The sequence below is a fragment of the Micromys minutus genome, assembly GCF_963924665.1.
Source record: "Micromys minutus genome assembly, chromosome: 24".
NCBI classification, from domain to species: Eukaryota; Metazoa; Chordata; class Mammalia; order Rodentia; family Muridae; genus Micromys; species Micromys minutus.
Window position 1 is genome coordinate 206,532 of NC_137959.1, and position 15,256 is coordinate 221,787.

Consider the following 15,256-nt stretch of genomic DNA (forward strand, 5'->3'; position numbering starts at 1 on the left):
TTGTATTTTGTAATCTCTCCCTGAGAAATAATATAACAACAACACTCAACACCATACCCACTTTGAAATTTAAAATATAAAACAAAAGAATAAACTAAAAAAACTATATGATCTTATTCTTAGGCCTCTAATAATCTGTCATGTCAAGAAATCAACTCAAATTCCTGTGGATCTCAAATTGAGAGAATATGAGCCTCTTCTGGTAATTTAAGATAATGGCAAACCCTCACTAGCCAGCATCTGTTTAACCATGTAGCCGTAGTGGGGTAATTCACGAAACAAACTAATGTACTATCAAATACAAATCTTTAAGTAAGTAATTTGTAAAACCAGGACTTTAGTCCAAAGTACTTCTATTTGTCCAGCTCTCAATCTGGAACGTCAGATCTTTTTTTATTAATAACATCCTTAATATATGTCTTATTCACTCTACCTGAGTACACACTGCTGGTTCCAAACTGCTGGTAAAAATTCCCAAGTGATTCGGGTGAGCTCTATACTCTTTTCTTCTAACTAAAAGAACAAACTTGGCTTGTACATTAATTTATTATAACAGCTTTAAAACAAACCAGCTTTTAATAATTTTCTAAACAATTTTGTAATACCAGGACCTTAGTCCAAAGTATGTAGATCTGTGTTAGCCTGTCTTCTCACAGCAGGACACCAACAGCCTGCCAGCAGAGGCTGTCTCTCTGTTTCTTTTGTTTAAGCTTTCTGCACTTCAGACATCACATGACTCAACATGGTGCTGGTCCCCCACTTAGAAAATAAAACTTTCTAATTCTTAGGCTGACGAGTTAACTTTTTAATGAATTCTTGCCTAAGACGTTGGTTCTCCACCTGTTGCCATAAATATTAAAAAGATTCTGATGCTATTGGACCTCCGGTCTTACTCTGAGGGAGCCACTAACATGTGGAGCCAAGCATATGAACTCTGTCACATGATCTCCACAAGCCACCCTCTCCATGCAGTTCCCTTCCCAGGTGATTCACTCCACGAACCCTTGCTGCTTCAGACCAGAGTGGATGTGACTGCCCCTGCATGTTGCTTTTAATCACTCCCCCTTGGCTTTTTGTTATGAAGCCTTAGACACACACATTCCAACTTGGTGACTGGCGAACTCAATTCAGTATTCACTTGCAAGTACATTGATCCAATAGGTATAATATAATTTGCTAACCCTTATAAGTCAAATGATCTTGCACAGTGCCAGCCCCCAGGAAACATTCATAGCAAACTTATTTATGAAGAGATGAGGATGAGAGAAACATAAACATCTGCCTCCATCTCTGTTTCTCCCTGAATCCTCCCTCCTCTCCTCCTTTTCCAATTTCCTAGCCTTTTTCTTGTTTACTTTTCTCCATTGTCCAAATCATATATTGCCTTACCATAAATCTACACACAGAAAGCTAAGTTAAGGCCAGTCAGGGCTACATAATAGGATCCTGTCTCAAAACAAACAGAAAGAAAAAAAAAAAAAAAAGCTTGATAAAGAAAGAATACAATTTCCTAAGTTTAAAATGAAGGTTAGATGTGACACAAAGAGATTACGCTTAGAAGGCTGATGGAATTTTTATTTTACTCTTCATAGTTATATACATCAAACATATAATATTCACAGACTGGTCTTCTATACATGAAATAGATATATTTTTGAGTCTATGGCACTTATCCACCTATACCATTTGTATCCTCTGATTTTGCCCTAATTCTCTGTAACAAAGGACAGAGACATACTTGTTGGTATGGGAACCAGACCTACATTTCAAAACTGGACCATCAATCCACAAAGCAGAAAAGCATTACAGAGCATGAGTTAATGGCACCTGTCTTAGTCCTGCATATATTTAACCCGTTTGCAACTACTGCAGTAAAATGACAAAGAAGGAGGGGTAGGAATAAAGGCTATGAACTATTCTGAAAAATAAGCCATGTCTGTCCTTTGAGAGGTCAGCAATCACCTTGGTAGTGGAAGAGAACACAGAAGTTACTAATAATCATTTTTCAAATACTGATATTTCTTAATTTCTGATAGAGTTCTGTATTGATAATGTTATTTTAAGTAAAATATGTAAATTAGAAGTTCATTTATTAGTTGAACACAGAAATTACAGCTGAGTAAAACAACCTGTCATCAAACTATAGCTGTTACCTCTGGCACAATGGGGCTGAGAACTGTAGTTCTCTGTTGCTGCCCAGCATTATAAGAGGAATATGCTATATGCTATTAGCAAATGAAAGACAAAACTTCCAAATCTCAAGTACACTTTACTACATGCAGAACATTCTTTCACTGTCGTCAAGGTGAAATACTGTATACTGAACTGCCCTGGTTAAGGCCGATTTACACAACAGACAGCTATATGAAAAGAAGATCAGTGCTCACAGTGTGCCAAGCACTGAGCTTCCTAGCATAAAATACCATGTACATGCACTGAGACATTACCAATAAAAAGAGCTATAGCTATGGCTTGGAAGACTTAAGTGTTGTGTGTTGCTCTGCTTATTTTAGCATGTATTAGAAAACCATAAGCTGTATTTCCCCTTTGGATCCTCTGTGGGGTACCTCACAGTAGATGAGAGCCTGCACAAAGGATGGAACTGCCTAGGCACACAGGGATATCCAGTCCCATCAACTAAAGCACAAGTAACATCAATGTAGACCTTCTATACTATACTATACTATACTATACTATACTATACTATACTATACTATACTCCAGACCTAGCTTTGAAAATACAGGTCAGATTTTGGGGAAAGGGTCTATATTAGAAAAAAATAATCAAGGGCCTTTGGGTACCTTTCTTACTTTTCCAGGTCTAATTTGTTCAAAAAGTTATGAATATCATGTCCCCTTTCAACACACAGAATCCATGTTTTATTCATTTCACTGTGGTTGAAACTTTAGTGTTCAGGATATTTATCTTCTTAGGAAATGTGAGCAGGTAGGCAGAAGTTCACTTAATGGTCCATGGAGAGGAACAATAGAAATATTCTTCTTGAAGTCCTGCAAGGGGGCTGAGAAATTATAGCTATCTAAAAAGAACCTCCTTTCTTTCTACAAAAAAAACAGCACAAAGGCAATATGAAATGAGTGTGACACCAATTTTCAGAGTCAACCATCAATATTTTCTTTAACCACTGTCTTGAATTCCACTTTATAACCTCTGTGATGTTGGTAAAGAGCAGGCATCAAGGCTATGAAAAAAGAAGATAAATTAGGACTCCCCACCAGATAGGTGAATCATGAAACAGCCACTGCCCCAGCTACTTCTCTTTATGAGTTCAGAATCATTGGTGCCCCATGGTAGCATGAGGGTGACTGTCTGTACCAGATGGGGCAAGATAAAAGGCTAGTAGACTGCAGGGCCATATCTAAAAGCTGGCAAGAACTGTTTTGCTGATTTAAAGCAAAGGAACTACAGTAATGATCATTTAGTTTTAAACAAGGTCTATAGGTGAAAGTTCTGGGCTATTGCAAACCTCAGGAGCATCACTAGAGTGGGTCACTTTAATCCGAACATAAAGTTCTGTTCCCAGCAAGCCATTAAATGGAGGCTTCATGCTTAATCCATTTGTTTTTCAGAGCAGTCAGAAAAGGATCAGCACTGAGAGCTTAGGGAACCCTTGTTTAACTAGAGTTAGCCTATGAAGAAACGGGAAAGAACAAAGGATATGAATTAGATACAATGGAGTTTACAGTTTTGAAACCATGATACATGTGGTTTCAAAATGTTAAGTTAAGACTTGGAGTTATTTATTCATATATTGGGGATATTAAACTGACACCACAGAATTGTGAGAATGGAGGATAAGAAGGGATATCATTAGAAACAATATATTCATTCTAAAGGAAACATTAGATGTAGCTAATGAGCCCAGGGGCCCCAAAAGACAGGAGATAAAGTACACTGGGACGAGGGCATCCTGTTTTTTTGTGTGTCTGCAGTCCTTTCCTTCAGATCTGAATTCCACTGGTGCCTAGTGAACTGTACAGCTTCCTGTCTTATATCATCCATTTCAAAAGAGAAAAGTAAAATATCAGCCTTGGCATTTATTAGCTGCCTGATCTTAGGCAAATATTCTGCAGTGCTGGGTTGCAGACTTATGAATTACCTGTGGGATGGAGGTAATCAAATGTTACTCTCAAACCCAGAGGATTGTCATGAGAAGTGAGTGACAGTATCCAGACATCTACAAACTCTGTGCCAAAATAAATCCCCCATTATCTCTGAAGGCTCAGAGTTACAAGTTTTGAGCAGAGCTGAGCAGAGCTCAGGTCAGAGAAAGTATAGTCCTGTTAGCCTTTTGATATAGAGATTTAAGGGCTGAAAATAAATGGGCTATGCAAGTACTGGAAAGACTGGGGAACATTCTACAGACAGCTGGGATAGGCAGGCAGAGACTCCTATTTGCACATCCAAATGAACTGGTCATTATGGAGAGAAGTATATCAGCCCATGATGGGTTTCCACAGCTCGGTTTTAAACATGTACCCTGCCCTCATAAATCCCTACTATTTCATACTCCATCTCCAACACAAACAGAGACAATAAAGGGCCACAGGAGCATTTCTGAAAAATGCCATTTCGAAAAGTTGTGCAAAATCATTTCTTGGAGCCAGCTATATCAGGGAAGAAGACTGTCTTACATGTCTGTAGATGAGCTTTCTGACATACATGTTGAAAACTAAAGACACAGTCCATGTCTGCCTCCTTCTTGTTCTTCCTCCTTCCCAGATATTATCTAAAGGGAGACATGAGAGTGTCCTCTGTTCCTGATAGTTGTCATAGAAAGATACTCATCCTAGTTGCACAGTGAGTTAGTTTGAAGCTACCATTGGGATACATGGTAAGTTCAAGGCCAATGTAGTCTGTATAAAGACACTCTATCTGAAAAAAAAAAAAAAGGGACAGTAAAAAGGAAAGATAGAAAAATAATGCATGCTTTTCTGCCCAAAGACTGCTACAAGGATATGGGCTGGTGTATACAACACCACTACTGCAAAATCTCAGACAGGCTCCCCACCCAGACTACAAGATACATTCAGAAATGTGGTGATTCTTTCTTCTGATCAAAATCTTGCCTTGATATTTTTAATAACCCAGTGCTGAAGTTGATAAAGATGACCCAGGCCCACAATCCCAGCTACTAGGAAGCTGTAGCAGGATTATCGCTGGTGCCACATTAGCCTTGGAAACTTACTGAGGTGTCTGAAAGCAAAAAGTAAAGTGAAAGAGGGTTGAAGGGGTTGGGGGGGGTGGTGTTCAGTTTTACAAGGCATGCTAACATTTTCCAGGCACCAGGCTCAAACCCTAGAACTGAAAACAAAATAAAGACAACAGCTCTAACTGCAATATATATCAGTTACTAGCAAACATTTTCTTAACTAGGCATCCAATAAGGATCACAGCATTAAAAAAAAATCTAGGGAGCAAAGAGATTAAATCGGTCTTAGTTACTTTTCAAATACTGTGATAAAACATCAAGACTAAGGCAACACATAGAAGAAAAGTTTGAGTCTTAAAGTTTCAGAGTATTAGAGACCATGACATCATACCCACAAGCATGGTAAGGGAAGGCAGGCATGGCATTAGAGCAGTTTCTGAGAATTCACATCTATAAGGACAGAACTATAAGACATAGAAGCTAATGGGAATGTTGTGGTCATTTGAAACCTCAAAGTCTTCCCGAATGACACACTTCCTCTCAACAAGGCCAAACTAACTAATCCTTCCCAAACAGTTCTACCAACTGGTGACCAAATATTCCAACATATGAGCCAATAAGAGAAATTATAACCATCACAAACAACATGAATTGGAAGATTAAGATCTGTGGTGAATTTCCTGAAGAAATGTATGTAATTCTACAAACTCAAAGAACTAAGGATGCCCATGGTGATAACAAAGAAGGCAGTTTCTCACAGTAACATAGTCTCCAGAAAAGAACAGGAAATTAGTAATAAGGAAAGAAAGTTCGGTAAACAAAGTTTAAAAATAAACAAATAAAACCCAACAAAACAGAATAAACAACCAAAGAAACAAATAAAAAACCCCAAGTCTGTACAGCTGTGGTCTTATACTTAATGGGACAACAGAATACAGGAGTGTCATGCATGAGTTTGCTTTTTCAGAAAACTGAACCTTGCTATTGTGCAAGAATAGTCCTGAGAAAGGAAATGTGAGCAGGACAAAAGGCAAGAGATGCCAATGTGCAGGTCAAGATCATGAAGCTTGGATAGGGCTACCAGGACTCATCTAGAGAGACAGGGTTCAGCTAAGATATGGGGATACACACAGGGAAAGGAAAGATAAACCGATGATGAGCAGAAAGGCAGATGAGGGTGCAGATCAGCCAGGAGAGGGCAAATGCAAGTTGGCAGAGGTGATCATATATAACTGTTTTTCTGTGATCACTGGTGCCTTCAAAACATGTTCTATATATAATGTATCCACATATTCATTATCCTACTAAGATTCAGGAATAGAAATCCTCAGATATAAAAGAGGGTAACAGGTAGGAAAAAAATACATTATTAGGAATCTTCTATGAAGGAAAGATTCTAGAAGATAGTACCATTTTAAATATGTCAGTATGGCTTTTTAAAACTATTACACTTTTTAAACCATAAAAGCTCTAAATGAGTTAGTACTTGTCTTTGCTTCTTTTCTATTACTGTGATAAAATCCAAAACCAAAGGCAACTTGGAAGAGAAAGAGTTTATTTGTCCTATATGACCTGAACATAATCACTCTCTGAAAGTAGAAGAGAAACAAACTCAAGGCAGAAACCTGTAGCGAGAAATTAAAACAGAAATCATGGAGGAACACTGATTCCTGGCTGGCTTTCCATAACTTGCTCAGCCTAATTTCTTAAATAACACAGGACCACCCATCTAGAGGCAGCACAGCCCCTGTATGCTGGGACCTTCCCAATCAACTCTTAACACTATGTCCTACAAATTAATCTTAATGAGGCATTTTGCCAACTGAGGTTCCCTTCCCCAAATAACCCTAACTTGTAACAAGCTGACAAAACTATGCTCAGCAAAAATACAGTATGTAAAGTAACAGGCAACTGCTCTAGAATACAAAAATCACAGACCCCTCCTTATTCTTCTCCTGTCATCTAAGATTCAGGGATTCAGGAAAGCCCTGGTCTCTGTGGCACATTCTGGCCCTTCAACATCATAAAGTCCATGGATCACAGCCCAGGCCATATGAGCAATAGGATTCACAACATAGATATATTATAGGAACTTGGGATTCATTATGGGGTGGGACTCTTCAGTGTTTATTTTATTTTGAGACAAGGATTTTGCCATGTTGCCTGCTAGTCTCTAATTCTTCGGTTCTAACAATCCTCCCATTTCAGGCTGGGACTACAGGCTCTAGCCACTACTTCTGAAAAAGCCAAGCATTTTAAAGAACCTGTCAAGTCATAGACACTACTTCTTCCCTCAGTGGCTGACTTTATATCAAACCATTACACAAATTAATTAGCCAAGGCTCAGACACAAATACATAGGTTTTCAGTGGAAAACAAGTATTTAAATTAAAATACAGGGGTTGCCCTCTCAGAAAGTTTTGTTTTGTTTTTGTTTTATTTTGTTTTTGTTTTGAGACAGAATTCCCTATACACTTCAGCTTCTCACAGAGATAGATGTCCTCTCTGCCCCAGACTCCCTTTTTTTTTTTTCATTGTTACAGAAATGTGCCTCCTCATGTGACTCCCTCTGTGATTCTAAACAAGCTATAAGTTGAGTGGGAAAGAGCAGGGATGAAGTGGAGTATAAGTGCAGAGGCAGCCCTCTTGCCAGCTCTGTTCCTCCATTCTTGTTTCATGTCCCCAGGGTATTGCCACTAAGACCCTGGGAGACAAGAGTGGCTTGCTTTTTACCTTAATTACTACAGCAATTTGTTAAATTTTGTTTTTAACTTTCTAAGAGTGTTAATCAATTTTAGCTCAGAATAGATTGGAATGGGACATAAATTATGACAATCCCCAAATGCAAAACTCTGAACATCTTAATCAACCTCTGAACTTGAAATATGTGAAAATCAAAAACTATAGTCTGTATCAACATGATCTATTTAAAATGCCACTACTCTAAAATGCAGTTGAATGACTTTGTGGCTCTTAGAAGAATCAACTTGACAAAATCAGCCCCATGCCTAGGAGTCTGGTCTTCCCAAGGTATTAGAAATAGAAGGCCAAAGTTTTCCTTTAATGCTGTTAGTTCCTTTAACTAAAGCAGTGCACCAAACTTGCTAGTATGTGAGACACCTACAGTGCACCACCTACTACTATGCACAAGAAAAAGCTCTCTTACTTCATTAAGGTTCAAATAGGTTCTTACTTCATTAAAGAGATGCTGCTAGACTCCATTGGTAGGCTCTGCATTAACGCAATAGAGTCCTGTGTACATTCCATGCTTAAGATATATGTTAGTACCTTATAGAATATAACAACCAAATACACACCCTATTTTAAAATATATTTACATTTTGTGTTAGGATACATTCACAAATACCTGTGGCTGCATGGGGACTAATGACCATGAATTAGACATAGATGTGAAGGACAAATGGCTATAAAGTTTCTGGCTTATTCTTAGAAACAAGAAAACTAGCAGTGCCACTGAGTATAAAGGATGGTGAGACCTGACAAAATAACAGGGAGAGCAAGTGTGACAGAGGGAACTGCAAAGGACTGCAGCACTAGAGAGAAGCCATGTTTCCTGGGTTCTTTAATATTTATAGCTATGTGCTAGGGAGAACTCATAGGAATGACAAGAGATAAAGAAGGAGAGTTGGGAGCCAAGTCCATAGTGTTTACTTAGATCATGATCACAATCTTCATGGTAGCAAGGTTGCATTACAGAAGAACTTTAAGCAAAGCAATTAGATGACCACATGCTTTTTATTAGGTAAAATACTCCAAATGTAGTAATTATTCAAAATAATTTTCTTAAGGCATCAAAATATATTCTTTCATCAGAAACTCTTACTTACCCCAAGACATGGGAGTCCTTGAAGAAATAGGCTGTTGATTGGTTTGTGTCTTGTTGCCAGTAAACAGTACATGTCAGTGCATGTAGTTAAGGCAAGTTCTGTCAGACTCTGAGGTCAACATTCACTTCAAGAGCTAGAGAATGATGAGCTACCATTCTACCCCAGACATAATGCTCAAGCATAAACCAACATCAGTGAACATCAGCTTTGATAGAGAACCTTGGTGGCTAGAACTGCAAAGACCAAAGTAGAGTCTGTGTTAGCAGACCAGTTTTGATAACTTATTGCTTAATGATAAAGAGAGATAAGCATAATTACAACCTGAATATTTCCCATTAGGAGCTGAGGTCTCTATCCTTACTACAGTCTATTTAAATATTTCCCACCAATGCTCCCAGGAGATCAGCAAATCATTCCTCCCTTCCTCCCATTCCTACCTTGAGCTCATCAGCATTATAGAAGTCTACTCTCACTGCAGGTACCATCCAGGTCTGGAAGAGCTTAGCCAGGATCTGCTCAGCAATAGAGTCAGCAATAAGGTGGAAGTGTAGAGGGTTCCGCCTGTTGAGAGGAAAGGAGGTTGCCAGAGGAGCATTAAGGGTCATGAATCTAGCTGAAAAGTCACCCCCTTCCAAGCAGATAATATGGGATACTACCACAGGCCATGTAGCTCTAAAGTGCTTCTTGGTGATAATAATAGAACTGCAAGGGAGAAAAGATATCACCTTCAACCTTGAATTTCTGAGTGTGGACAATCAAGGACCAAAGATAAAACCCAATGCTAACATCTGTTATCAAGATGCTTCTATTGACAACTTTTGCACCCACTAACTTGACATGCAAAAACATACCTAAAACTTACCTTAAACTGGTGTGGATAGTTGGTAACAGAGTTTTCCATTAACTCAAAGATAAGTTGTGTTTTCTGCTTTTCCTTTTTCCAAAATAAAGTTATGTGTTCATGATTCTATTATCTGGAACCTCACTGAAGATTCTAGCTTCCCTCTTTTATAGTGGATCCAAAAGGCTTTTACTCACTCAGCTGTCTACGGTTTCTAATATTTCCTGGACAGTTCATGACAGCATGCCACAGGGCAAGAATGCACCAGAATCTAGTAATTTCAATATGAAATATCCCTGATTTGACTTAGGTGATTGAATACTTCATCTCCAGATTGTGGTAATATTTGGATATATAGTAGAACCTTTAGAGTATAAAATTTGCTTAAGTAAGTGACAGAGACCAAGTCTAAGGTTTTACAGCTCAAGGTTACTTCCTGTTCATGTTTTGCTTCCTAACTGCAGAGATGGACTGACTGACTTTGTGCTTCTGCCTTCCTCTTCATGATAAAATGTATCCCCTTGAGTTGCAAGCTATAATAAACCATTTCTTGGTTGATTTTCTTACTGTTTTTTCTTACAACAAAGAGAAAAGTGATAATACTAAAAACTGATACTAGAAAAATGTATGTTTGTTTTTAAACTAAATTATACAATCTCAAGTTTTTTCTTGCAATAAAGAAGGAATGTATACACGTAAAATGGAAATAATCCAGTTCTGGTTTTCCTGCAGCATTTGCTTGAGTGTGTTAAATGATGAGGCAGTATACTTTCATCTTATAAAAAAGCCATTTTACAGTAAAGACAAACTAGGTTCATTCCTGTTCATGATTAAACCTTCATTTCTCAAGGACTGAGCTATAACCACAAATTGTTCTTTATTCACTGTTCCAGGAAACACCAACTAGGCCTTGGTTTCATTTGGTTATTATGACCTAAGACTACCTGTTGTTATGACTACCTTGCAAACACATCTTTGTCTTAGGAGATCTGAATCTGCTTTTCTAAGCCTTTCTATTTGGCCTACCAAATTTCCCATTTGAAAACCCCCTACTGCTGAGTTATAAAAGCCTTGTCTTTCTTGTGTCTTATTTTCATCTCTTGATTCTAGCCTTTAGGGAGAGACAGAAATTGTACCACCCCCCCCCAAAAAAAAGCTGGCTTTAATTAACTGTCTTTTTTTTTTTTTTTTAATTAATTTGGCCATGATTGTCAGAAAAAAGATCAAGAGAGTGGGGGAATGGGGATATGCTCCATGAAGGTGCAGTGAGGCATGGGGGCAAGAAGAATGCCTCTGGGGGAACCATGTTGAGAATCCCTTACCCCTGAGGGACCAGCCACATGAGGGTTTAGTACAAAATAGAGTTTGTTTAGGGCATGGGGGTGGGGTGGGAGAGAGTTAAGAGGGTAGTAGAGGCACAGAGAGAGAAGAGAGGAAGAGGAGTAGAGAAGCAGAGCACCTGGAGAGAGAAGAAGGAAGGGAATTGGGAGAGGAGGAATAAAGGGGGGTGGAGGAGCATTAGAGAGCAAGCGGCCAAGAGAGAGAGGAGGAGGTAAGCAGCACCTTTTATAGGGTCAGGTAACTGGGGTTAGCATACCTGGCAGCCTTTTTTTGCTATCCTACCCAAAGTAGCCCCATTCTTCCCACCAGGCTCTATCCAAGGTTTGGCTCCATCCTCAAAATTAGCAATGCTGATCTCTGATGTAACTATTGCATTCTCCCTCTGGTATAATGTAAGCTGTCTGAGGCAAAGCTTTTATATTTTCACAAGTCACTGGTGTTGTTTCCTTTCACTGCCTGAGTGGGGCTAAGAAAATGCATGGTTTACTGCAGCTCTAGAAATGTACTCTGCTCTTTTGCAGGACTGTGACCTCTTCTTGGACCATCAGAATTCTGTTAAAATCACTGCCTTGTGCTCCAAAGTTAGTATGAAGAACAAAGAGCTTACTTATAGTTGTAAGAGCCACCTGTATCATACTGCATTAAGACTGGACTTTGGGAGCTTTGTTTTGTTAATGGTCTCCAATATATATCCACACACACACATATCTATATATATCTATCTATATCTATATATATATATATAGATATATATATATATATATATATATATATGTAGATATATATATATATTACAGTTATTTTCTCATGCAAAAAAATTACCTGGTCTTTGTTTAGTAAAAAAAATAAGCTGATCAACAAAGATCAAGATGACCCAAACTCCATCACAATTTGACAAAATTAACTGCATTTTGAAGAAAATGAAGAGACTTCTTCAAGACTGACTAGCATAACTAGTTTATAAAACTAGGGTTTAGTTGCTCTGCTTAGGCAGTCATGGGACTCATGGTAGATCATGAGTTAAGTACACATGTTGCATTACATAATAAAAAATTGAAAATAACACCATGCTACACTAGTGCCAGATTGTGCCAGGCAATGGTGGGCCTCATGGCATTGGCAGGCTGTGCTCATCCTTGCACCTGAAACCTCTCCATCTTATTCCCAAAATTCCCAGACCAGTTTGCTACCATACCAGCCCCATGAGCACTTCAAACCTGGAAGTCCCACCTACTCCTAGCCCATTAATTGGTCCCCTGAAATCTTTATTCATCAGGAAAGGACTTGGCAACACTTCACTTTTTCTGTCTAATTTTGTAAGACATGTGAAACCTCATTTCTAAGAAATATTAAATATCGGTCTTTTCTATAAAATATTTGAAAAACTTGTATTTAAATCAAAGAATTAAAATCTGTTTATCTACCCCAACGTGTAAAAGTTTCTTTTTCAAGTCTTTTAATATAGTTACGCCCAAAATATGGGACAATCTTTATTTACACAGAGGCCCAGAGCTGCAGTCTAGGAATTTCATGGTCTGGAACAGTGCCCCTCTTCCCCTTGAAGCCCTGACTCCTTCATTCCATTAATGACTGGCCAACTGAATAAAACTGTGAGGTAGGAGCTCAACCAATAGAGAAAGAATCAGTTATAAGCTGAATTAGAATAAATATCAAGCACAATTCTTGTCATTGTGCTTGTTCTTTGGAGCACACATTCTGAAACAAGACTAGAGTTTTCCTTGTCTAGATACTACATTTGAAGTTATTCTTACAGAAGGAAGAGTAACTTTGCTTCTGTGGACAGAAATTGTATAGGGTATCTGGTTCAGGCCTTCATGTACTAAAAATGCTCATTCTCAATAAAGACTACTTCAGTTTCCATCTACCTTTTGCAGTAACTGGGGTAGGTCAGCAGGAAGGTTTTGCTTCCTTGCTTTCAGGAGTTCTTTATTATTTTTCCTTAATAAATGCATATTTGTTTTGCTCAGCCTAATCCGTGTTTCCCATTATGTCCTTATACATCTTAGGTATGAAATAATTAACTGACAACACCTGAAGGGGAAGTGGAAGGGGAAGAAAGGAAGGAAGGAAGGAAGGAAGGAAGGAAGGAAGGAAGGAAGGAAGGAAGGAAGGAAAACAAACAACTTTTGTGCTTGTAAAGACATAAAGTGAAAAAGATAACTCAAGAGTAGGAGAAAAATATCTGCAAGTGAGTAACTGATGAGGAATTTGTTAGGATGATAAAGATCTTTTACAACACAAACAAAAAAAGACAAGTAAGCCAATTAAAAATTCTAGAGAAGCTCTGAATAGCCATTTCTCAAGAAAGATTTACAAACGGTCAATAAGCACATGAAAAGACACTCAATCTCCTTAATCCCTAAGGAACGGAAAGATGTAAAAGCACAATGAGATACTTCTGCACATCCATTAACATGCTTAAAATAAAAACACTAACAACAGCTTGGCTGGCAGGACTCTGAGCCAGGAACCATTACTGAGGAAATTTGGAAATTTCTAAAAAAATATAAAATAAAGTGAAAATTTTGAGCTACTCAGATGATTCCTCTCCTAATGACAAACAAAAAAAAAAATAAAGTATTTGCGTATGTGTGTGCCTGTGTGTGCATTTATTTTTGTGTGTGCCTGTGTGTGTGTGTGAGAGAGGGGGGGAGCGCATGTGCACACATGTGTATTGCAGATTGTCTAGAATGTAACTCTCCACTGATATACAGGCAAACAACACTGATTAAACTAAGTGGGCTAAAAGGAGACAGGGGTAAAATGATGAGATGGTTTTTGCTTTTGCTGGCATTTTTGTTTTGATTTTAAGCAGCAGAGCTTTTCTGGACTCTTGGTGAGCTGAAGTCAGGGGCTAGTGTAAAGAACAGACTCTACTTTTCTTAGAAGTTAAACAGTCAAAGAGGTCAGGGACCTAGACACGGTACTATGATTAATGAGAGTGGGTTCAACTTAAGATAATGCTATTTTCCTTCGCCAAATACATGCCTTAGTGCAGTACCTATGATCTGAGATTTGTTCATTTTGGCTGGGCCCTTCTATTGGAAATCAGGCTTGACCTCAGGGACTCAGTGCCAGAAGCCACGCCATCACCAGCTGTAGCTGTACATACCCTTTAAAGGGTCCCCAACATCACAAACTGCTGTCTAGCTCAGTATGCTTGTCTACCTGCCTGTCATGTCTCTGCTCAGAGACAATCTTCTGTTCCCTCATTCCATATATATATATAGCTTGAGAGTTGTTGCATAGCATAATGTCTTTAGCATTCCTTGACTCTGATCTACCAAGGTAATCTAGTGCTGGTGCTGGGTATGATTTTAAACTAGCTAATGCTTTGAACTTCTGTATGTTTTTTCTAAAGCCCCACTCCTGAGACCAGGCTTCCTAGAGTCATAGGGATGAACACCAAACCAGCATATAGTAACTAGTCTTCTACTCCAGGCAGCTGCAAGATTTACAGCTTGCTTGTTCTGAAGCTTTCCTTTAAACTCTAAGTTATCCTCAAGCTTCCACTTAAGTTCATTGTTTGTCCTTGAGAAACCATTTCTACTGGTTCTTACTTTGGTTGATTACTGAAAATAAGAACACCAAGAGACGACACCAATTTTCCAAGTATCCCATCTTGTCTCTGATGGAAATCCTAAGGTGTCAAGAATTTTTTGACTTTTTACTTCTTTAATCTACAGGAAAAATAAGCCCTTTCCTATATTCTACAGTCCAAGCTAATAGAAGGTTGCCTAAAGCCCAATTCTCACCAAAGTCATGCTCAGCCAGTGGCTCCTGAGTTTTTGTCTCATACCTCAACAAACAAACAAACAAACAAGCAAACAAAAACTAAGCAAAACAAAAAAAATTATTAAGAACAAAATGAAAAGGGACTCTGAGGGAAGAATACATTCCTTTTGCATCATCAAACGGCATTATTTGAGTATTACTGCATGAACTGAGTGAAAACTGAGGAGATCTTCATTTAGACTGATCATTTTTGAGTATTAGCACTTGCTAAGACAAAAAACAACATAAACCCCTTAACA

The 15,256-nt window shown here is 38.4% G+C and overlaps 1 protein-coding gene across 1 annotated transcript in view; it reads right to left on the reverse strand.

Moving 5' to 3' along the window:
- Positions 1 to 15,256, reverse strand: part of LARGE1 (LARGE xylosyl- and glucuronyltransferase 1) — a 405,800-nt gene that overhangs the window by 184,224 nt on the left and 206,320 nt on the right. Inside the window, exon 5 of the mRNA XM_080936852.1 lies at positions 9,457 to 9,580. Coding sequence (XP_080792978.1) covers positions 9,457 to 9,580 — 124 coding nt within the window. The remainder of the gene's footprint in view (positions 1 to 9,456; positions 9,581 to 15,256) is intronic.